The sequence below is a fragment of the Opisthorchis viverrini genome (assembly GCF_000715545.1).
Source record: "Opisthorchis viverrini unplaced genomic scaffold opera_v5_25, whole genome shotgun sequence".
NCBI classification, from domain to species: Eukaryota; Metazoa; Platyhelminthes; class Trematoda; order Opisthorchiida; family Opisthorchiidae; genus Opisthorchis; species Opisthorchis viverrini.
The window spans coordinates 153585-177897 of record NW_008751681.1 but is presented as its reverse complement, the minus strand read 5'-3'; the positions used below and the strand labels follow the sequence as shown (position 1 = coordinate 177897).

Genomic DNA, 24313 nt, shown 5'->3' with positions numbered 1-24313 from the left:
TTGGCCACGTGTTGCGTATGCCAGTCGACCGACTTCCTCGAAGGGCTCTTTTCGCACAACCACGTGAAGGGTGGAAGAGAGCCAGAGGCGGTCAACCAATGACTTGGCAGCGAAGTATGAAAGCCAGTACCAGCAAACTTAGCTGCGCTGGTCATTGCCGTCTTCCTGGATGGGGAGCCCGAGAGGGGCCACATCAATGGCTAGAGACATTGTCAGATGTGGCCCAGTCGCGCCCTCAATGTCGCTCGTGCATCCAAGCTATTGCCTTCAATGGATAGCTCCTTTTCCAACCCCCTCACCACTTGACAGCCCACTGACAGTGCTGGATTTATGCACCAATTTAACAGCTCCCACCTGCCAGCTACCTAACCCTCCTCCTCAAACCATCGGTGAACGAAACTGCGGCAGCTACAACCACAGTACGAGTACGCGGTTATTACAGCTGACAATGATGATGAAAGGGAGCTTTGGATAGGCTTGTGGTAAGAATCTTCGGCCGTTCTGAGTAAAAGGGCTGCAGATCATAGGTAGGGGTGTTTAAAACAGTTAACTAAACACCAGAACACTCTGACAGTAGTATATCTCTTCGTAAAAAGCAAAACATATATAGTGTTGACGCCGTGACGAAAATTTTTGGGGGGGGCCTCACTTTACTCAAGAATCCTAGCTAAGCTTTTGTAAACAAACAGCCTAGAAACAACAAATACTGAGTGAATTATTTGGAATTATCGGTTTGTGCTCACCCTTGAAAGGTTGCGGCTGCGTGCAAGCTTCGGACCAGCGAACAACATTCCCCCCGGAGACATGAAGAAAAACGTGATTGACGAAAAAATTCTATCCTTAATGGTGAGTGTTAGGGTTGTCATTCAGTGCGCGAGCACTGTATACCACAAACAGTGTAGAGATAGGGCACAGAGGAAGTGAGTGGCGGGGTGGCATAAGTGAAGACTTAATTGCGGAACTGTGGTCAAGACACGCAATTCAAGTATGTGTACACAGCCAAGCTAAAGGAGTACGGTGGATACAACAAAAAGGGAGAATGACCTGTCCGTTGAGTGGAGAGACGGAGTCGGGATAAGAAGCTATGAACAGAGTGGCGAGTCGTGAACCGTTTTAATATACAGCATATCACGACTGAAGTCGGTGACCACAATTTGGCGTGATTATACATGTACACGTGGTTGCTAGAAGAAACGAAGGTGGCGGGATGGGCGAGAATGGGAATCCAGAGAAATCCAACCCTCATGACCACCAATGACACGTAAAAAATCAATGTTTGGAGCAGAACTAGGGGAAGGCGTGTACGTGGGCCAAGTCACATGAAACGGAGGTGAAGAGGTGAATAGAAAAACCACAAAAGCAACTGCACCTTGAATGACGAGGAGGGCAAGTGCGCCAGCGTAAGGGATATTATCAGAGAATGGAGAAACAACGAGAATGAAGTTGATGCCTGTGTGCGTCGGCCACATGCACACGGTAGACTGCATCATGTGAGCGATCACGGGAATTTGGATTAAATGTAAACAAGGGGACGAAGTGGCGATAACACAAATCATTTAAGAACAGGAAAGACATGCGTAGAAGTGTGTTGGCAGATTCTTCAGGGCTAGGCAGCGCGCAACCTGGTCGAGATAACGAACTAACTAGAATGCATGGGGCGAAATTTATACATCAGAACGACCATTTGGAAGTGTTCATAGCAGCTAGACCTGCGGACACACCGATTTCGTAATAGAATGAAACGGTGTGAGAAATTCGACAAGAATGTTCACCAGAATGAAGAATTGTGCAGATGTTGGGGACTGAGCGAGAAAGATAATTCCTATTGGAAGGAGTGTAAGTGCTATATCAATCTCCAGTGGAAAGATGTTGAAAGATACGAAGCGCCTACGCCGCTCATGAAGACGGATGAGTGGTGACCATTTGAAGAGTAAGCTCGCTTGGGTAAGAGTAGTCCGACTACGAATGACATAACTGATAAAAGTATAAAAATACTTCAGACAACAGAATTTCATAAGTACATCTGTCGATTGAATAAGGCGCGCTATAACAGCGGCTCCGAAGGATGAGTTAGCGTGGGTGGGAATAATTCTCACATCAGAACACCGGCAAACGAATCGAAAGTGGAGATAGAGGAGATTAGGCGGAGGCGGACAGCTGATGACCGCATTATGAGGATAAGTATAAAAGAGAAATACAACACAGAGACAAGCTGACTCGTAAGTAGATGAATCGTTTGCAAGAACACAGAAAGCAGAAAATGGGAAAAAGGCAAAGTTATTCATACTTTGGTAAAGAGGCTAGAAGCGACCAGATGGGGACCGGTACAGGATATGAGGGATACGCCTTTGGGAAAAGCGGCAAATCACGTGTGAATGACAGAAGGTCATTTACTCTGGAGAAATACAAGAATTAGGTTTCCATAGATGGTAAGAGGTAGGAACAAGTGACCGAAAGAATAGCAAATCTTCAAGAACCGAGAGTGAGTAAAAAATCGCCAGTGGTTGCGCTCACCTAGCCTCCCCGAAGACACCACGGACACGAGTCTCTCGGGCGCAAATATGCGCACGTACATTTTCTGAACAGATGTGATCGGAATGCGCACATCTAAACCAAATTGAGACAACAACTGACCTTGCTGGTGATGCACTCGAAGTTGTTTAAAATGTATCGAAAATATCAGATGACAAAGCACATCCCGCCACGCCCGACCGACAGATGAAAATGGCCCATAAGCGAGTCTGTACAGGGGGAACCTTTGCATCAGTGACACGCAAACGGTAGCACGACGGCTAAGTGATAAATCAGTGTGCAGGCGGGATAGATTACCAGTCGCAGGTGCCGTAGCAAGTGCCTATACACTGAAAGATGAAGCTGCTGCGTGTCCAGATTCACCAACATTCCAGTCAGTCGGTTGCTGAGATCTAGCTTAAAGGCGGGTAGTGATCGACTGTGCGTGTTCCGTTCAACTGCGAATGATGAGAAGACGTCGACCAAGAAAGAGCTTTCACATGTGTAGATCGTTGGCTATCCGTGACGCGATATTCTTGTAGGCCACAGCTGTCCCAGAAATGCGTTTAAACCGAATCCCATTTAGTGATAGACGAGGTAGTTTACAAACTTCCATTTCCCACTGAACACTAGAATCCGTGTTTGGATCACCGTGTTTGCAAACTAACAGAAAGCGCTCCTGCTGTTCATACTCACAGCCGTTGAGAGCAAGAACGTTCTTTATTTCTCGTATCATGCTGTTGGGCGGCATATGACTTGTTGTCTTCATGGACCAAGTGAACCGAAGACTGCGCGGTTTCGACTGATCATCACCATTCTCATCAGCATAAATGGCATTTTTGTTTCCGGTTTGTGATACAGGTGAACCTCCAGAGCTACCACCCGGCGTAGCATTACCAGGAATACCGTGGGTTGTAGGTGTGGTTGAGCCTGTAGAACTGGCCTCGCTCGAGACGTAATTTTGGGTTGATGATTGTGTGCCTGTCACAGAAGTAGGAAGATGCGCCCGTCCCATTTCATCGGGGCTATTAGGTCCAGGTAACTCCGCAACACCAGATAGCGTCCCGACAGGAGTGGTGCCGGCGCCCATTGGACCACTGTCAGACAAAAGAAAACGATCAAAGTGGTGAGTGATGAGACGTATACACGGTATCTATCCATAAATAACAGAATAATCGGAACATTCACATGCTATCAGGTCATAACGAAGAGGAATAGGCCAATGAACCTTTCCAGTACAGTCGAAGACTCCTGAGGCCAAAAACAAGCTGAGCGAATTGCAAACTGATCTACATCGCACACCAGCATGATCATGAGCAGGGTTACATCGACTAACAGCGATGTTAACATAAAACTGCCTACCGCATGAGAAGGACATCAAACGCTTCCATGGATCCCACAATCACGCCAACGAGGAGAAACTGTAACAGACAATTGTCAAGGCAACTGGTGTCACTTTCATTCTGGATGAATCTACAGTTAAATGAAGTGCGGTCCATTCCAATTCAAGTATAAGCGAGTTAAATTGAGTTACACCATGCACTTTTTAGGACAGACCGCTAAGGTTGATGTACTTTGATTCACTAATATTTGAAGTTAGAATGGAGTGGAGAAAAACATGTGATTTGTGCACGGCAGGTGATGGACAATCAAACAGTAAATGAACTAGCAAAACTCATGCACAAATCGTCTAACACGTCTAAGGCTGAAAATTGATAACCAAACCATCTAAACGAACTTATAACTAGACAAGCGGCTTCAATAGGTACTTAAAAATCACTGTTGATCTCACCGTCGCGCAATCTTCGAAGTTAATGATTTGAAGAAGGTGAATCCAGCGGCACCAGAGGGACTCGTATTGGGGGATCCTGACCCCGAAACAGGTCCGGTCATGTTTATACAGCGTGAGGCAACGGAAGCAGTCAAGTTGGGCGGACTTGTTTCAAATTCTGCATTCGGTTGGTTAGTGGAGTGAATTGTGCGCCGCTCGGGAGTAAGTCGTGGGAAAGCAGCGGCGCCAGGAAGGGTAGGATTGGCACCCACAGGAGCATTGGGATAAGGTGATAAAACGGCCGACTCACGTGAAGTGACCGACGCGTTGGTTCCACGCCTGCTCGCACTGGCATAAGTCGGTGGGCCTGTCCTATAGGAAAATCATATTTACAAATAAGGACGAGGTTAACCTTAGCACAACATGATGCTTGTGGTGGGAAAGGAGCACGTATTGATGAATGCTGGGAGTGACGAAAAAGGTAAGTGAAGGTGCACAACTAGAAACGGATTTACCCGTATTTTGTGTGATGAAATCCACGTTACAACGTTAGATGAGTGCAGCAGATTGCAGACAAAGTTGGCTACCCAACAGTTATTCGGCAGCGTTCTGACAACTACGGGCGTAATCAAAAGAATTATAAAGTGGAGACCCGGGCGAAATTCAACAAAATATAGGATGGATACTCCATTTTTGGGAATATTTGAGGTATTGGAAAACACGTAAGCGATGGGCTGGAGGTGAGAAATTGCTGTTATTCACGAAAGCTGTTAAAACTATCAAATCCAGGTGCGACGTGAGGACGTACTGTCTACGCCCTGTGTGTACTGTGAGCCAGCTTTGAACATGATAGAACATGTACTTTCCAAATGAGATGAAACAAGATTCCTTCTGAAATAGTAGGAATTTACGTGGTCCTCATGGGCCGATTCCGGGTTTGGTACCCCTGGGGCTCTTGTAGAGCTGTAAATCCTCATTCAATACGTCAACTCACATTGTAGCTTACAACTTGTCCGAAACATTGAGTTGGTGGATATCACCAAAAATAATAATGCAAATGAAAGAATTGTGGCACCCTGGTGTGTTGCATTGAGTCCCCGTAACATTAACAATAAAAAAATCAGTCAGTATTATGCCCCATGCAATGAGAACCAAACAGCTCTACAAGAATATGTGCCCCAGATACTACAAGGCGTGGAACTATCATAAGATGTTACTACCTGGTGAGATGACTACTTCTTGGATGATAAAATACGTTGACTCAGATTGGACAACAGTGCGGTGGATGGAATAAATCTTCCCTTAAGACTGTTTATGTCACCTTCATTCGGCTTTTGATTACCGATCCGAACGTTGAAAACAACCAAAATGGTCGCTGTCGAGGTTTCTATAACTAAACTTAATCTATACTGTTCAGCCATTCTATTCATGTCGGGAATCATCAGCAGTGTGCGTTTCACGAGTCTAAGGGGAGATCCGGACTCGCAACCTCCCGGATAATAGCCAAACACTAAATTATTGTCTAATATAGGTGGCCAATCACTAGTGATTAATTCGCACTTAAATTATGGTGCCACTCATAATAACAAATAATAATCGTTCAGTTGTGGCACCGTTTAGGGACCTAGTTGCTATGCCAACGAAAGGAGACACGAGGGCTGGGATAATGCCAGATCGTCCAAGCCTAGACAAGAGCAGTCGAGATGCTGAGGTTGGGTGGACCTTCGGTCTGTAAACTGGTGCCTTAACCAATGAGCCATCTCCAGCCACTCATACATCAACCACAGAGTTCCCATCACGAGGTCATGTGAGGACTGGCTCCTCTAGCAGTTCAGAAGGTAAGACGACTCACACGACGAGTAGACCTTCCAACTGAGAAGTCGTCACTGGAGTGAAACGTTCCCAGGTCTTCGCACCCTATCAACAAAGCGGTTGCGTTCTAAACTCGATGCTACGCTGAATCACTAGCAGACAATGCGTTTTAGTTGTCAGCAAGGATGTGCACAGGAAGCAGTTTGTCAACGGAACATAGCTGGCCGTAAGAACTCTCACGGTCACGACATCCACCCGCTTATATGCAGACACTTGATACGTTCTTAGCTTTCCACGGGGGCCGAACGTATTTCGCGTTACTGCAAACAAGTCATGTTTCAACAAATTTCACCTCATTCTAGCTTATCATGACGTAACGGTAGTTTTCGACTGCGTCAGAGAGTCAGCCATTTCCAAAAGTTAACCAGATAAGGGAACGAAGAAAATTAGGTACTGATGGACTGAGACTCAAACAAAAGGTAGACTTCTGTATCAAAGTAGGTATAAGATTGTCCATCACTGTTAACACGAATGCAGGTGTTGAAAGCAGTGTAGTACAAGGAAAAAAGTAATGCAATAGACCTAACACAAGCTCATCACTGGCATTTGAAGATGCTAAAAATTGTGAGAAGACCGGTGGAATCTGACGCGAATTAAGTTAGTTTCATTCGTCGTTAACCGTTGCCCCACAGAAAACCTATTCTTGAGTCGAATCGGTTAACGGATTAGATCAGTGTGGAAGTCAATTTTACATACGCAATGAGGCAGTATCCTAGACAGCCGGACCAGAACACTCGTCCCAAAAACAGCCAAGAGGAGCTGGTGGTACGGGAGACTACTGATCAAACACAGAGCCTGCCCATGGTGACTGTTTGAAAGCTATGCTCTAGTTTGTTGCCCCCCCCCCAACGCACAAGACAGAGATTGTCTACTGAATGTATGTGGAGCTGTTTACAGATTCTCACTCAGGGTGCATTGAACGTAGGGGGACTGCTATTCTGGGGCGAATAAAAGGGCGTAACCCACTACCACTGAGAAACCAACGACAGTGGTCGAAGCCGTTTACTGGGGACTGTGGGACCTAGAGAGATAATTTCCTGATAGCAGCCCATATGAACCTGCGCAAGCAGCACACTCCTAACAGACTTACGCGCGCATTTGGTCTGATATACGCTCACATGATGGATACCGAAGTGAATCGATCGAAACATAAATGTCATCCAACTGGTTGCTCAATTTGAGTGGTCGCAAAGATTACTACTGGATTTAACCATCGTTTTGCGCTGACCTTAGAAGAAAAAAAACAAGCGCCATACTTGACCTTAAACAAGGTGATAAAAAACGTTGGCATGTCCACTCACAAATGTTTAGAAGGAAATTCTTTCAAAATGGGCACCGCCAACTCAAATATATTTTCAACATTCCTGAGATGCATTGAATTTTTTCATTGTCTACAGTCAGCCCAGATTCCTATCCAACTTCTCTAAAACCTAAGTCGCCAAAGTATACATTCTTTTGAATTTTAACCAATATTCGGACGAGTTTTTCTACACTTCTATGTCTAAAACCATTGAAAACTGTTTTATTAAACTCAGCAATCTTTGTAGAATCGGTCTCAAATCTCTTTCGTAACCCTCACACAACTATTCGTTTCACATGATGCGTTGTTAAAGGATTTAATAAGACCGCCTAGTTTCCTAGTTAAGCCGAAATCTTTTATGGTGGAAATGTCCTCACCCAAATTCAAATTTCGTGATCTAGTACCCAAGTTAGTCCCCTCTGAATTACTTATTCGTCTACGACTGAGGGTTTAGCAACACGTACCTCGAATTCGGTGGCAGAAGGAACCTGCTTACAAATACGAGAGGCGTAGGGTACCAGTGTGAACGCATTCAAGAAAGAAATCGTTGTTCTTCGTATGCCAACTGACCGACCCGTATGCATCAACTGGGATATGGAGCCGTAAAAGATTCGCTCGGCACGAGCTGTTCGAATTCGAATAGCTTAAACTCAGAATTTCTATCTCCTTCCAATGCAATCTAAACTTCCTCCAAATGATAACAGACTTTTGAGATCTCTTCACACCTTTGTCTAAATTCTGACGACCAGAAATTTCTTTCGGACTCGGGGTACTCCTTCATAACTGCCTAATTTTACGCTAAATAACGACGCTATTGCGTCTTTGCCAGTTTTTCTACGGCAGAACTTTGGATCAGTGGTTTCGTTAAAGCCAATTCAAAAGTGGGGGAAGGATCGCCTCAGTGCATCGTCTCCAGCTCTGCTCAAAAACGTTACAAGTCACTTCAGTTATCCCCTTATTTTGTTTACAAGATGAGCCGCACTATGCTAGTTGCTGTGGTTTGAAGTCTTTAATTTACTGTTTCGTCCCTGGAGGAAGGTTAGTCCACAGCTAAATGCTCCTACCATCTTTTTGCAGTGTCACTAATTGTGGATACAAAAAACTCCTACATCAGTTTTGTTCTGCTGAATGCTGTGCCTCCATATTTGGTTGGTGGATGGATCGATTTTGTTCCAGATTTCGGTATCTAGTGGTTGAGCCGTAGTATTATTTGTTCCTTCTTAGTAGTATTGAGGTTCTTCAGGGTGAAATTTTATGACCATTCCTTCTCACACGTCACACTCTGATGAGCTTCAGCCCTCCACTGGACTAGACTTTGAAAATATGCTGACTAATTCATTTTTCATCCGTTCTGGTACTGAGGGTTTTGAAACATTTCCCTGACGCAACGTCCTACTTTGAAATAAACCCACGAGCTGAGCTCTCTAAATGCTTCTCATCAGCAAAGTGTTACAGTCAAACCAGGAATACCGCTCTTGAGCGGAAAGTTCCTGGGTTCAAGTTTTATACCTTCGTGCTAGATCCCTGTTGTCTGAATCTAGAGAACTGACGAGTAAATGAAGCTTCTGGCTTTCTACTGGTTGCACGCCAGATATGAGTAGCGCCATAAGCTATTTGAATCCCAGCTGTGATCGAGAAATCTAACTTGCTAGAAAACACTGATGCGTTTAGATGTCTGTGCATTAAAAATCAAACACTGAAGCATGGTTCGTATGCTTGACACATTGGTCAGTTGGCGATGTTCCTTTAACCCTATTTTCTATTTAAACTGCAACAGACAGACTGCTGGCCGCCAGTGTACTGTGCATGATTTAAGACAGATAATGAACAAGGCATCCAAAATTTTAAGGGGTATTGGAGATTTGGGGTACGCGACACGTAGTCGTGGGCAAGGCACAGCGCTCCACCAGGATGACCTCGTGGACAGAGTCCCAAACGACATTCTGCGTCAGCCACGACCTATTACGAGAACGCCCACAGGAAAATGGACCAGTACACAGAATAGGAAAAATCCCTTTTCTTCATGGAGTTCTCCCAGAAAGAATCGCGAAGCAATTACAACAACAGGTGTCAAAAATCCCCCCTCTTCAAGATCTTCGCATGTGAAAGATGTTGGTAGTCTTCGAAACGCGATAATACCATCCTGTCACTGTAGGTTCCAACCGTGAAGACACAACACAATCATAGTGAGAGTGGGCTTACAGTCTACAGGATTTGTTGATTAACTAAACCTGTACCACTCTCGACCTAATTCTAAAGATAACAGGTTGTGAGCCTTGGTTTCAACGCATAAAAACAAGTTAGACTTCGCGGTTAAGAGAAAACGGTGAGCACACTCGGGGAAGCGGCATCACGCCAGGGGTGGTGAAAAACAACAAGTGTGCAGGAAGGATGGAGTGCTGGCTTGTGCGAGCGAACATAAATGGGACTACCTAAGTGAGCCGTAAGCAAAATCGAACCGATTGAAATTGGAACTTGATGGATCATTGGCTCTGCAGACGGTAGAAAAAGAATGAAGAAAGGAGGTCGGAGATTAATCAACTGGGCAAAGCTACGATAAACGAATGTAATGGACTGCAATGCGCCGGGTGATGATTGATGAGCTTAACTCTTATAAATACGGCGAAAGCGTTCAAAGAGGACAATGGATCGCAAGCTCAAAACAGTGTGTGATTAACAAATCCATGTAAGCACGACTGCTGACACTGATGTACTTACGTTGAATGTAAACCGCTAATTATATCGCCACCTGGTCCACGGGCAGAAACGACTGTTGGACCCCCTGGAGTGACACCGGTAGTGCTACTAGGTGGGCCAATTGTTGCCGTGCGGTCAAGTAGCGCAGTGTGGTGTCCGGGTGCCGCGCTTGATGTGGGGGCCAGGTTGAAGCCATGATGACCCTTGGATGTTCGTGTAGTCATAGGAACTGGTGCGGGAGTAACATGGCTGAAAATGAAAGCCGGACGAAGACAACACAGAAATATTCTGTATGTTCGAGATGAGTGAGTTTGACGACAATCTGCGCGGTGTATCCGAGATACCCGATACTGGTTACGATTGTTCCCATATGCAAACGGTTGCGAGATGTCCACCTATTGGGCTCAATTAAGAGCTAACGTAAGAGGTGTCGATAGATTGTATGAAATAATCACATAGGCCTTGGGTTAAGGAACAGGTTATAATTCTATCAACGTCGGTGAACAAAAGATACCGATAAATCTAAATTGAATCGCAAGAAATAGGGGACCAAGTGCAACCATGCAATTATTTTAGTCCTAAACCTTACAGCTGAGTGAATGCGCCCACAATAAACCACATATTCACATTAAAAATCTGTCTGGTTTGGGTTGTCCATTCAGTGGACATCCTGGACGCGCTGGGTATGTGAAATGGATGGCGACCGCAATCAAGGGCAAGTCAGAATGGATTAGGAATACTGGCTTTTTAGAGTAAATCAAGGTAAATCGAGGTTATATTGGTCTAAAAAGCATTTTGCTTTACAATGACCAAAGGATATTGGTGTGTGTGTGTATGTATACAGATAAACGGAATGATATGACATATATGTTCTATTGTTTGTAATCTGCATCTCAAATGTTGATGAGGGAAGTTGGGTGAGATCTTATGTATTCGTCAAGCGAATGTTTGAAAGTCTCGAGGTTACTACAATCCACAACAGATGTTGGTAGTTTGTTCCACGTGAGGGATACGCGGACTGAAAAAAAGTAGCGCGGACAGTTAATGCGGGAACATGGAATGTCAACGGCCAAGTTAACTGTGAACAAATGTTTTAAAGGGTGATTAGGGGTGTTTATTATCTTCAACATCAGGATGAGGTCTCCTCGTATACGCCGATAAGTTAAATCAAACAAATCAAGTTTACGTAGCCTTTCACTGTAGGGAACGTTTCGGAGGCCAATGACCAGCTTGGTCGCGCGGTGGTAGATACGCTCTAGCAGTTGTGTATCCTTTTGCAGCCATGGAGACCAGGCTTGGATCGCGTATTCCATTGTCGGCCGGAGATATGTGTTCATGATAATAGGGAGAATTTCAGGCGTAAAACGATAAAATATTCTCCTAAGCATCCCGAGCAGTGCCGAGGTCTTGCGATATACTGATAGACAGTGTTTACTCGGCTTCAGGTTGCTAGAAATCCAGACGCCGAGGTCTTTTTCCTCAGCCACCCATTCCAGTTCATTGGATCCCACTTTGTATGGGAAGTGGTAGCTCTTCCCCAGATTTATGAGTTTGCATTTCTGGAAATTCAGCGGCAGCCGGTTTTGGATGGACCATTCGTCGATTCTTTGCAGATCTTGCTGTAGCGCATCACAATCAGCCTTTCCATGAATTTCAGACCAGATTTTTATGTCATCAGCAAAAAGTGCGGTTTTGCACTGCTGAAGTTTCGGCAGGTCATTCATGTATACCAGGAACAAAATTGAACCAAGAACCGAACCCTGAGGGTTCTAAAAACACTTCTGTCTTCAACTGATGTATGCTACTGATATGCCTACCTCACTGGTGTAACCCACACACGTTTCACATGGTCTATATGCAATGTACATGACGGTCAGTTGAGCAGAATGCCTGATCCGATTGGTCTATTCCAAGTACTGGAATAAGCCGCGACTTTCCTGCCTAGTACAGTCAAACATTTTTTTATTGAGACAGCGTCGGAAACCACGTCACATCCTCTGCTGTCGTACCTGCAGCTGCGAATATTCATTTTACGCTCAAGCCGTATAGACTACGTGCGTGACTACGTTGGTGCACAGCAAAGATCAGGAAAGAGAAAAACCTGATGCCCAGGTTTCTTATGAGACCAATGCTACATGTGTATTGAAAACAACATCTCACCATTATCCAATAAACGTAGAAAATGGATGAACTCTCTAATGTCTGAATCAATCATTAGCTTGAAAAAAGGAAGGGGATGCTTTTAAAAAGCAAAGCAAATGCTGTTGCACCCAAAGGCAGACGAATGTAACGAATATAGTACGAAGATTCTCCGGTAGAATCTGTTCAGCAGTCCCACTTAGAAATGTATTATTGGGTGGAGTTTGTTGAACCCATGAACTACAAGCAATGTTTCGGTGCCAAACTGGTCGAAAAAGCATCTGTATGATCGGAATCGCACTTTGTACTCTCAAATCAAAGTTCCGCGTGAGTGGTAACAGGGGATAAAGAACCAGCCTAAACTGTTCCGTGCACGAAAAGTAAGGCTGGCAACACTCACTGAACGCATTCAGGACAACCTTTTTATAGACAGGCAATATTGCCCACCCTATCTATTTATCCGGGAGTAATTCCCAGATAAAGTGTAGGGACGCAAGCTAATAACCTGCAGCACTGGACCACATGGTTTGAAGGCCACTGGACCTGCGCCAACGAACCTCCTAATACGGAAGCAGGTTGTACATTCAACATTCAAGTCCCGAATTGCAAACAAACTATCGGTTTGGCTGGCAACAGGCAGCTGGCCAAATGTGCAACAGACCCCTAACATTCACAGAAAAATTATTAGATGGTTGGAATAATTTGGCCAGTTTTTCAGATGATCAGTTTGTTGCCCTTCAGATACCTTAACCCTATAGGATATGGACTGTACCTACCGTCGAGCGGTAACTGTGACACCATCAATCGTACACGCGAAGATGGCATTTCTGCTCAAATCTACAGAACATGCATCAATAGAAGTCGAAAGTACACGCATCCGATTGGGGAACCTTGACTTAAAAGTCATTTCCCAAGGAAAACTGTTAGATACTATTGTCAAGATCATCTTGCACTAGCCAAACAACTTCGCAGCTACTAAAAACATACACGCTTCAGTCAAGGGGAATTCCGTTTGCAGGGATGATGAATTGAAGATATATTCATCCCACGACGAACATTGGAGTATTCCTTCAAGTACGGACAACCAGGCAGAGTATTTTGTCGATTTTACGGCAATGTTGACTCAGCAGGCTATGAAGCATTGTGGAACGTGAAACTTCCTGAGACGGTAATACTCAGCTAAAAAGGTCTCGGTCCAGATGTATGGCAAGTAACCAGATAGCATCATTCTACTCAACGAGTAAGATGTCCAGCACATCGTTTTCAGCTGCATGGAACACAATCTTGAGCTTTATCATGGAATCAAACAGAACCAAAACCTTTGAATACCCAGCCCGAACTACGCTGACAGTAGCATTTTGTTGGTAACAGCTCTGGTGACCTTAAACCTACATTCAACTGTATCAATTAGTTCGATGTCACGATAGGTCTGGGGTTTGATACAACCCGAACTAGGGCACTTCCCATGCATGCAACTGGCACAGGAGTGCCGTTAATGCAGGGAAGACCGGAATCTGAGGTCTTCAGATACCTTGGTTCCATCAGTCTACCTCACTGTCAAGCAAAAGATGAGATGGATTAACAATGATGAGGAATCTTTCATTCGATTGCAGAATGCTTCATAGCAAATAGCAGTATGTTCGGGTCTAACAAGCTGCTATGCACTCGGTCACATTTTACGCATGTGAAATCTGTTTCTTACGGGGTGTACATTTCCGACAAATTAGTGTTCGACCGCTGAGGTTTGAGGATCATTTTTAGAGCCAGGTGGCTCGATCGGCTGTCTAACCATGATGTTAGCCAATGCTGCTTGCGAGCACTAAGAAGAATGTACATCCAACACAATGGAGTGGGAGGATTCGGATTCGTTCACTGTGAATCACAGAACGGGATGGTGAAATAGGCCATTAGCCATCCTCCCATCACTGATTGACAATCTCACTCTGGCATGCTGCGATCGAGTTCAACATCAATCGTCCGGGACTTCAACTGTTCGTGGATGGAAGCAAACTGAAATACGTGGCAATCTCGTCGCCAACCACTGCGCGTTGAGCTGCAATCTTCGACACACATGTAGCCAACAAATGAAAACTAGCGGTCGCAGAGTAAAATGAGGTCAGCTAAAAGCTTCAAGTATATTCCACTACGTAAATCCCGTAAACGATTGGGGAAAAAAAATGCTACGCCCAAGAAATCGTGGGGCGTGGTGTACCTTGTCGAAATCGACTACGAATGTACTTTTACAAAGTTTGAATAAAGGCGCATAGAATTGAGTAATGTCACATGCTTTGAAATGGGCTGAATAACTACATGGAGATAGTTACCGGCCATTATACATATGGACGGTTATGCACTAACTTGTTTAGTCAACGTCATTAAAATTCGGCATTGTTCAATAAACTTATCAGACAGAAGCCCAATACAAACACGCAAGACAGCTGGTGATAGTTACGCTCACGCTGGCTGCGAAAATCTACGAAATCAGTTGTACCAGTTTCTGGATAGCGGATATGACGCTCACATATTGTGTGTACGTCGTTTCTATATATGTAATCTTGTTTAGCGTGCAGCATATTTCGATGTGTTAATTAGGTTTTGTGGAGGACGGTTGAGCAAACGCATACCACGATCACCTCAAGGTTGTTTCATCGTAACGTATGCGAAAGCAATAGGGATGCAAATGAATCGACTGAAAAACGCTTGGGACCGATAGAAAAGTTTCCGTAAAGTCAGGAAAACAATTTAGGTAGGCTTATTAATGGCCAGTATAACTTTTGGAACCAGACCCTTGTCAGGTCAAGTGATCGGTTTACAAGTTGTCAAGGCAGACAGAACCACTCTCAACAAGATCTCTTAATGAAAGTAGGCTTAATTAATGCTACACATCGGTTGGGTTTTTGTTTTCTCAGCTAGTGTGATTGGGTAAAGGTCACACCGATGGTTAAGATGCACACACACACTTATGCTCTCAACTAATTGATTCATCGAGTCTCTTTCTCATCGATAACATCCGCTTGGCTAGTTCTACAGCGCCAATCCTGTGGAAGGTTGTACACATCGAACTAACATCAAAACTTACAAAGAAAAATTCGTCTTCTTACGAGGAGCCCCCGTACAAAGTTATATCTGAGTCTTGATCAGTTTATTCTTGACTCACTTGCTTATTCTCTCAAACAATGGTATCTGCAATATCCCCGATTTTGGTCAACATCCACACGGTAGACCCCCAAAAAAGGTTTTTGCTGGCTATGGCGACACACCAAGAGCCTTTTGGTGCTATGTCGATGACGAATTGGTGGTCATAAGACGTCATAAGGTCAACGATTTCACGAACGAAAAGTTTGGCATGGAGATAGACTTTACTTCACGCATACCACCTTCCCTTAGCTGTATGGCACGCAAACGGAACCTTGTCCAGCAACAAATCTATCCGAAATTTTCTCGAAAGACTGAACTTAATTTGCCCACAATTGACGACCAGATATCACGGGAAAAACACAGTAAGTTCATAATGAGTTTCGTCGTCAGTTTAGTGAAATGTTTTTCAAATAAGAACCGCGAAGGTGAGTAGGGTGGTTTTGGGCACACTGGGTCTCGTAGTTGTTTCAAGTTGTACGGCAGCTATGTAACGGACAACAACCATCTGACTGGAATTTTACCTGGTTATTTCTGGCGACATTATTGTCATTGTGTCAGGCTCAAAATATTACCAGCACCCATGGAATGAAGAATACGGATTACACAGAAGGAGAGTTAGATGACGCAAAGCTCTCAGGTGCGAACACGAACAGAGCATGTATCAAATATAGGAGCGATATGAATAACCTCGATCATTCAGATTCAAATCTAGTCGCTCCATACACATACTGATTTCCGAGGCATGTAGGTTGCCTGAGAAGAAAAACAATCTGTATATCCGAAAAACAATAACTGTTAGCTAAGAAAACTTTCGTTCTGTCAAACTGACTAGCAGGTAAATGTCGTCTTCTGAATGACGCAGATAACCAAATCGTTATATAGCGAAAAAGCAGTGAAACTCGAAGTAACTGGGATCTAAGCAAGGTATTTTCTAACTTCACTTCAGTGTGACTAATAGTGGTGGATAGAGTGGGATTTCGGTGAACTTCTAGTAAGAGTCTGTAAGGAAGCAGATCCCAAACTGTGCCCCAACACAATTCCACGAGGAATCTCTCCTAACCGGCGGAAAAATCCGCAATTTTAGGCACCGATTCTTAGTTTTTTGGAGGTGGTGAACAGACCTAACCGTCAATTGTTGAAAAAGCTGAGAAGCGATGGAGTAAAAACATTGAATACACGAACCTGCGAATTTCATGGGATGGCAGCCGGCCCCCACCGTTAGAAGCAAGCTGTCCGTTACCGCCGGGACCTGATGTGCCCTTTTCACAAGGGGCTAATCCGGCTGAGGTTGGAAGATTCGCATTACCACTGCCCCCAGTGCCACCGGAACTTAGGCCAGTTATTGCGATGGAATTACGCGCACCAGGAGCATCCAACATGACACCGGTACCACCAGATCCATTTCGTCCAGTTCCGGTGAAAGGACGGCGACTGACGCTAGGATAACCATCCGAAGCTTGAGGGGTTGTCGAAGTGGCATCATGAGCACCAGCCTTCGTACGTCGGGCTGGGGGAAAAGTATAAACATGGACAGCTAATCGAGCGCTGCTCATTTAGAGTGAAAATCCAAATAAAGCGAGCCTTACGGAGAGGAACTCCTAAAAGGGACGTCATAATCTACAACCGGTTGAGCTGGAACCGGAAATTACATAAAACTAGGCAGCTAAATTACGATGCAATCCAATTCCTAGTCAACGAACAAACCGATTCATTTTAAACTCAGATGCGGCAGTACGGGAAAAGTGAACGACTGTGCGCACTAACATCAATTTTGTGGATACTTCTGGTTGCTTGACTTCAGACAACGGTAAACATGCAGCGAAACAGCACTGTGACTAGATGAATTAGTTCGAACTATTATTTGTGTGACCTAACAATGATGGTTGGTCAAACTAAATGACCAAGTAGTAGGAATCAAGATCGCATCCTTAGATGCTAGTTATGAGTGAATATGGCTGATTTACCTTTTGGAACATTAAGACTGACGAGCTATAAAAAACAGGTACGTTTGACAGTTCTTATCTCAAACAAAAAGCGAGGGACGATAGATGGAAATACGCCACCTTCAGAATAGTAACTAAGATCTCGCGAAAGTTGTGTCACGGTAGAAGATAGTGCACTGCTCAGTGTGGCGTTGGAATGAAAAATGGGTGAAACATTTCTCCTCGAAGTCTGGGAAACAAAAGCTTTCCAGCATCAAGCACCAGCAGGTTATTACAAGGTTTTAGGCAAGAGTGATCCATCAGAGAAAAGACATTGTGGAAAAATGGGACCATTTGGCCTAACTTAAAGTGGTCTATTCCGGAGAGATCACTCCTTAGGAGGTATGGCCTACACAAAATCATAAAACAGATCCGGAAGCCTAATTCGTTTCCGTTCATCCTCACACACACAGGTAAAAATAATCTCAACACTATAAAGTACTGTGGGTGGGCAAAACACAGGCTAATTAAACAAATGGAGAGTGTTACACTTCTTTGTTAGCAGCGAGCCAATAAAAGTCGGGGAATTTCGTCTCCTCTGAGAAAATTCGCGTCAGAGGGACAATCGATAGACTATACACTGGAAATGTCAAAATGGCGTTTCTCTAACTTCGGTTAAGCCGAAAATAGTTGAGTGAAAAGACAAGCAATCGATACTTGGTCACGTGTTACGAAACGACTTGTGATATGGCGGGTGCGCCGGCCATGGAAGACATTTATCCAGTCGATAATCGATCTTTCTGGAAACACGATCGTGAATATACAAGAAACTATATTTTGGCTAAGCTAATGCCACTAGGTGTGCGACACGCAAAAGATGAACCAGGACCTGTATCCTGTCGAGATCGGTTCAATCATTGATTACCCTCAAGTAAGTTATTAACGGTCACTGTAAACAACGGGCACGGATAGCATTGTACTAAGACAGCCACTTACCGGAAGCCGTGGCGATTGCAGATGAGAGTTTGTTTGCCTGTGCAGTAGGGTGAACTGTTGCTGAAGCCGGTTTTCGCTGGTGGATTGCCGTAACAGGTCTCCCTGGTCCAGTTGCATCTATGCTGCTTCGAGGTCCAGGCACAGCTGGGTAGGCTGATAGTCCACCGCCACCAATAACTGGGGGAGCGACGGCATCTGGCGGCACATGGCCGCCGGAGGTCACACGCAGATGTGCAACAAGACGGTTGGCTTCTGCCTTATTCGGCCTGTCTGACGCACGGATATGGTCAGTTCTCGTTAGTCGGTTAGATGCAGAGGTAGGGGTATACGCAGTGCCAAGAAAATCAACATCATTGCTAATCAAGGCGTTCTTATGTGCCCCAGTAACATTGGCAGGTGAGATAATCGGGCCAGCGGAGGCTTCCGATGCAGAGGTAATCGCTGAAAATGGAGTACAATGAGAGCCTGTAACCGGAATATGTGTCACAACACCGACCAGGAAGTTATGGACAGAGACCAATAAAAAGAACGATTAAGTTAGTTATTTTCACGAATACTTCAATATCGAAAAAAAGCTACCAAGTTTGAAAATGTATCGTAATCCAGAAATGGTTACATTTAGTTCAATGGACAGTTGACTAATCTTCTAAGTCCCCAACTAAAGTCACTCATGTAGAATGAACTGTTAGCATAAACAGCGATAAAAATAGCCAAAAAGGACACAAGTGTACCTGGAGTACAACGACACAAGGTCGTAAGCAAATGGTGTCGCGGAATCTGTCAAACTACTTGGTACTGCACAGGATTGTGGTTACTTCTGGCAAAATATCGTACAGGAAAGAGCCGAAATTCATACGTGACTGAACATAATGCTCTTCCAAGTCAAAAATACGCAGCACAATTGAAAAACATGACCAGAAGCACTGTATACCACAAATAATCTTTGGGACACTAGCAAATATCTAAAGAAAACTGCTTGAGAAAACGTTGACTAAGGTGCTACCGATCAGACAAATACTACTATACCTACCAGATCGGACGGCCGTACTTGCAGATGTCATGGCAGAATTAACTTTAGCGGTGTGGCTGGAGCTAGGTGTTGCTGTTGTTGTAGTCATTGTAGAGGGAGTAGTGCTTGATGACCGAGAAGACGGAACGGAACCCTTGGTGGTGAGCGACGCCGGATGGCTTGGCAATGTCGGTGGACCAGCAGCATTGGCGGAAAGCCCATCGTCGCCGCTAGCGGCGTTGGAAGTCACCTCCCCACCAGTTACGCCACTAGTGGAAGTCGCCAGAGCAGCTGTCACGGAGGCTACATTTGCTGACAAGGAATAACTTCCTTGTCTAAAATTAAGCGAAACAAATGCTAAGTGATTGCTGATAAATGGTAACGGTAAAAGATAACTGCAAAGCTGCAAGATCCGTTAGCATCCTGCAGGAACTATTTAAAAACAGTGCGAACGGGTAAATGGGTGAATCGCTTTGACAAAAGCTGAGATAAGAAATTACGCTGACTGTCAGAAGGTAAACGTGGATACACAAAGGGCATCAAATAACGATGCACATAACCCGCAATCAATCAAGAAGTTACAATGGATGCTGGGAGATGACCGACAAAGTGGTATTCCTTGAGCCTTCAGAAATATTATACGATATCACGTGGACGGTGATTAGGCTTACATTAAGAGAAACAAAGTCCCACTCCAAAGTTTGCCACCATAATAAAGTGCGCGGTGTTTCTCACCTGCTGAATTCAACAAATGGTGACACATAACTGGAAAACCTGAGAATTGACTCGCAGTCAGGAACAGTGTGCCAACACGTCGCAGTCGCGACAGTATCAACTCGACAGGTACCACCATAAACGGAAGCTTGTGGAAGGAATGAATGAAACTGAATCCGTGATCTTTTCGAGATTGCTGATTAATAAGTTCTTGATGATTATTCATATTCCAGCCCACTTTGACCTCGTCACAGTCCCAAAATCCAAGCGCCTAGCTCAGTTTTCCGATCATTTAATCCACATGTCACAGTTTCAAATGAATGTGCGCACATTTGCACGTGTTTATCGCACGCATCATTGCACAAGAAACCATACACACCGCTCTCTACTCGGGTTTGTGGGTGTGGCAACATCTAACATTCCATAGTTACACACCGTTAGAATTAACATACTTTCGAGATTTCCCTTTGAACGATCAAGTTGAAGTTGAAAGAGCTCGAGATCGCTCAATGGTTAAGACGCGAAACTACCGAGCGGAAGATCCCTGGTTGGAACCCAACACAAGCTGAGTCTTTTCTCCTATTCATGGTGTGTACAACACTTGTTATTTCTGTTTTACGCCTATTCGTAAACCGATCTTTGACCTTGTCATCGCACGCGTTGTTTAACTCAACACTTGAGTTTGATCATCTTGAGGCCACTTTGCTTTGAGTCGATGTGATCCCGTTTGGAATAAGCAGATTCTAAACCGGTGTACAGAAGTTGGCGTAATCCTACGTTTGAGGTTTGTAGACATTCATTATTTGATTATTGCATTCATAGTACCGCATTTGTTGATAAGCCTCTACTTGAACGATTTGACTTTTGAGTTTCGCGCGTAAGTCAATAACATCAGCATCTCGACTGCTCCTGTCCAGGCTTTGGCAGCCTGACAGTATCTCAGGCCCCTTACTTCCTTCAAGTGGCATGGCAGCTATGCACTAAAAGGGTGTTCTGCGACCAAATTCCCACCTGAAGGACTGAACAACAGTTTTCCACTTACCTCACCATGAATTCGTCGATGCCATCCAACACAAGCAACGCTTCGGAGATAACGATGTCCAATAAACCGTTTGCAGAGACCGTCTCGCACCTATACAGTAACGCAGTTCGTATTGTAACGTGGCACGCGCAACCCTGAGACCCAACGATGAGCCTTTTTGATGCCAAGTGACACCAATTGGCATCCCAGGTTCGTGCACTGACTTCACCAGACATACTACCACTAGAGATAACACAACTGTAGGGGTATGCAAGATTCTCCACAGCTTCTCCTTGAGGTGTAAGGAGCATGTTAAGAGGCTGCACATTCCGAAGGATAACTCTGCATGGTGCAGGGACCATGCTGAAAGATGGCGGTGTTGGTCAGTTTATGCAAGAGCGCTTGTGCTTTGTATTCATCCTTAACGCAAAGGATGATGTTGTCTACGTGCTCCGGATCAACAAGCTCCTTACCATCAACATTTTGAACATCGAGGTTTTGAAGACTCTTTAGAGATTGCTTAATTGTTTCATCGATGACGAAATTGAACAAAATCAGAGAGATTGCACATCTTTGTCTGAGACCAGTTCTTATAGGGAATTTTTTAAGGGGGGATCCCAATAAACGCGTACGCGCCTTGAACCATGCAATTATAAAGACCAGATTATGTACACGAACTCCTGGGATGTTTTGTCGAGCAGGCTTAGTTAACAGCAATGACCAATCAACCGAACCCGACTCGCTTTTGACGTCAGAGATCAAGGTTGTGGGCCGCTTGTACACACGACGTTGGTGTAACATCTGACGGTGGGGGGGTGTGGTGTGGGCAGCTTCATTGCACATCTTTGTCTGAGACCAGTTCTTATAGGGAATTTTTTAAGGGGGGATCCCAATAAACGCGTACGCGCCTTGAACCATGCAATTATAAAGACCAGATTATGTACACGAACTCCTGGGATGTTTTGTCGAGCAGGCTTAGTTAACAGCAATGACCAATCAACCGAACCCGACTCGCTTTTGACGTCAGAGATCAAGGTTGTGGGCCGCTTGTACGCACGACGCTGGTGTAACATCTGACGGTGTGAGGGTGTGGTCGACGCAGCTTCTACGCGCGTAATGCTCATCGTTCAAGGTTTAATGCGCCACGTCAAGTGGATAAAGAACCAGTGATACTGGAAGCCTAGTTACAACGAAAGTGAAACTGAGGCCTTCCCAGTTAGTACACTCACTGCGAGAAGATGGGCACTATTAGCGACTCAGCCTATTTCTGTGAGACCCAATCTTTCACCCAGAAGGACGGAAATAAATTAGTCAGGTACTGACTGGGGAATCTAATGCCGTCCTTGAAAAGCGCAGGAGGAAGATCATCGAAATCAACAGTACGGTGGTGCTTGTGCACTTCCGAGGCTGACGAAGTTTTCCACATTCATAGTCCACTTCTCCGTTACAGGGCAACAGTCTGTATGGGAAGCAGTAGGTGGTTGAATGAACCGCTGTTTGAAATATCCTGCCAGCGGTCCAAACACTCACTGTCAAATATCAGGGAACCGTTGTGATTCTTGATGCTCTAACTGACAACAGGCTTCCAAGGGATCGTTGAACTAATCAAGCGGAACAACCTTACGAAGTCACCACATCAACCTTCGAAATATGCTTCTTTAGAACTCCTCTTATTTGAACTAGTTAACCGAATAGCACGGGTGACTACAGTAATCCTCGACAGATCTCTGGCTTTTCTCAGGGGTTGGCGCTTTTCGGTTTTGATGTCCTTCATCTAGCATCGGTGTATCAGGTTTTTGAAAACAGCAAACAAATGTGAAACCCTTCAGGCACTATTCTTTTGACTGAGCCATCTGGTCGGTATTAATAAGGTACAACTTGTGCTGAATGTCTCAAACCACCTACAAAGGTTACGGATGGTGCTTTCAATTTAACCTCTTGGCTACTCAATAAGCTGGATAACTTGTGTTCGTTTTACCTGTGGGCCTTGCTTGCTGATGTCTCGTTGTAAACAGCGGACCTAGCATGTTATTCGTTAACTCTCGGTTTTATGAGAAGTGATTTAATGATATAAAATAATCACATGGTGACAGGACCTCAGGTAATATATTGCACAATTATCCTGAAAATTACAACACGAATGACCACCGCCTTTGAACATAGGTCTAGATAGACGTAATACATTACTCAAAAGGTTGCCGAAAACTCTTCGACAGCCCAAGACCGGTTTCGCCCTTCTTGTGGCTCATCAAGTGGACGCAGTCCCCGAGTTTCCGTAGACTTTATGTTCTGCTTAACACAAATCGCACGAAATTGGCGTACTAATTTTCAAACTAATTTGGTTTTAACGGTAGACTCACGTGGAATATGCTTAAAAACACCACAAACGAGGGATTCAGCTGGGTCCCAGATGAGTCTCCGTCGAAATCAAACTGGTGTGCAAACGAGCATGTTACGCCAATAGGTTTAAATAGTTTCACGGTCAAATTTGCAATACCGTTTACTCCAAAACCTTACCGATCTCCTCAGGAGCAGTATTCGATGTAGATTTCCATTGCACAGTGGTAAACTAGTACATCTAAACTTAAAGGTCATTCAACCGCGTCCTACATCCACTAAAACCAATAACTGGTATATGAACGGCAGAAGTGATCAGCAAATGAATAATGAGAACAAAGTAGTAGCTACCCGTACTGAAGAAGCCTGTTAAGGGTAAAGATCTTCAAATTCAACTCCGGTCCACGTGGTTGATCGTGACAGAATCAGGTTCCAGCTAGTAGAGCCGGCAAGCTCACCAGAGAACTTAGGCGCTACCACCAAACCAAGGTGATAGCTTTTGATAACTACAGTTATTTCCGACTGGTTGATGAAAAGCCGACAACCTTGATATTTGTTTTGTTTTGTTGCTGCCGCCTGTCACGCATTTGTTCTTCGTGAACAAAGGCTTGCATGTTCACGGGAATGTGGAAAGGCAGAAAAAAGACATGTGGAGGCTTCATACGTCACACACTAAAACGGTTAATCCCTACTGATTAGCTTCTCGATGCAGTGGCTATTGACGATGCGGGCTAATTTGTTGACTGGTACAAACCCCCTTCTCCTACAAGAAGGTGATGCGATATTGCGCCTGGTACAAATAAAAACATCAAAGTTACAGGGAGTCGTGAAACTTCGTCAACCAAATTACATCAAAGCAGACTGATTGCCAACGAAAGACGTTGAC

At 44.6% G+C, this 24313-nt stretch overlaps 1 protein-coding gene across 1 annotated transcript in view; it reads right to left on the bottom strand.

The window, feature by feature from the left end:
• Positions 1-820: 820 nt before the first annotated feature.
• Positions 821-24313, bottom strand: part of T265_02129 (hypothetical protein) — a gene marked incomplete at both ends in the record, with an annotated part of 66048 nt that continues 42555 nt past the window's right edge. The window contains 8 exons of the mRNA XM_009166303.1: positions 821-3608; positions 4304-4654; positions 9887-9946; positions 10173-10400; positions 16611-16935; positions 18347-18787; positions 19377-19690; positions 21112-21201. Coding sequence (XP_009164567.1) covers positions 3008-3608; positions 4304-4654; positions 9887-9946; positions 10173-10400; positions 16611-16935; positions 18347-18787; positions 19377-19690; positions 21112-21201 — 2410 coding nt within the window. The remainder of the gene's footprint in view (positions 3609-4303; positions 4655-9886; positions 9947-10172; positions 10401-16610; positions 16936-18346; positions 18788-19376; positions 19691-21111; positions 21202-24313) is intronic.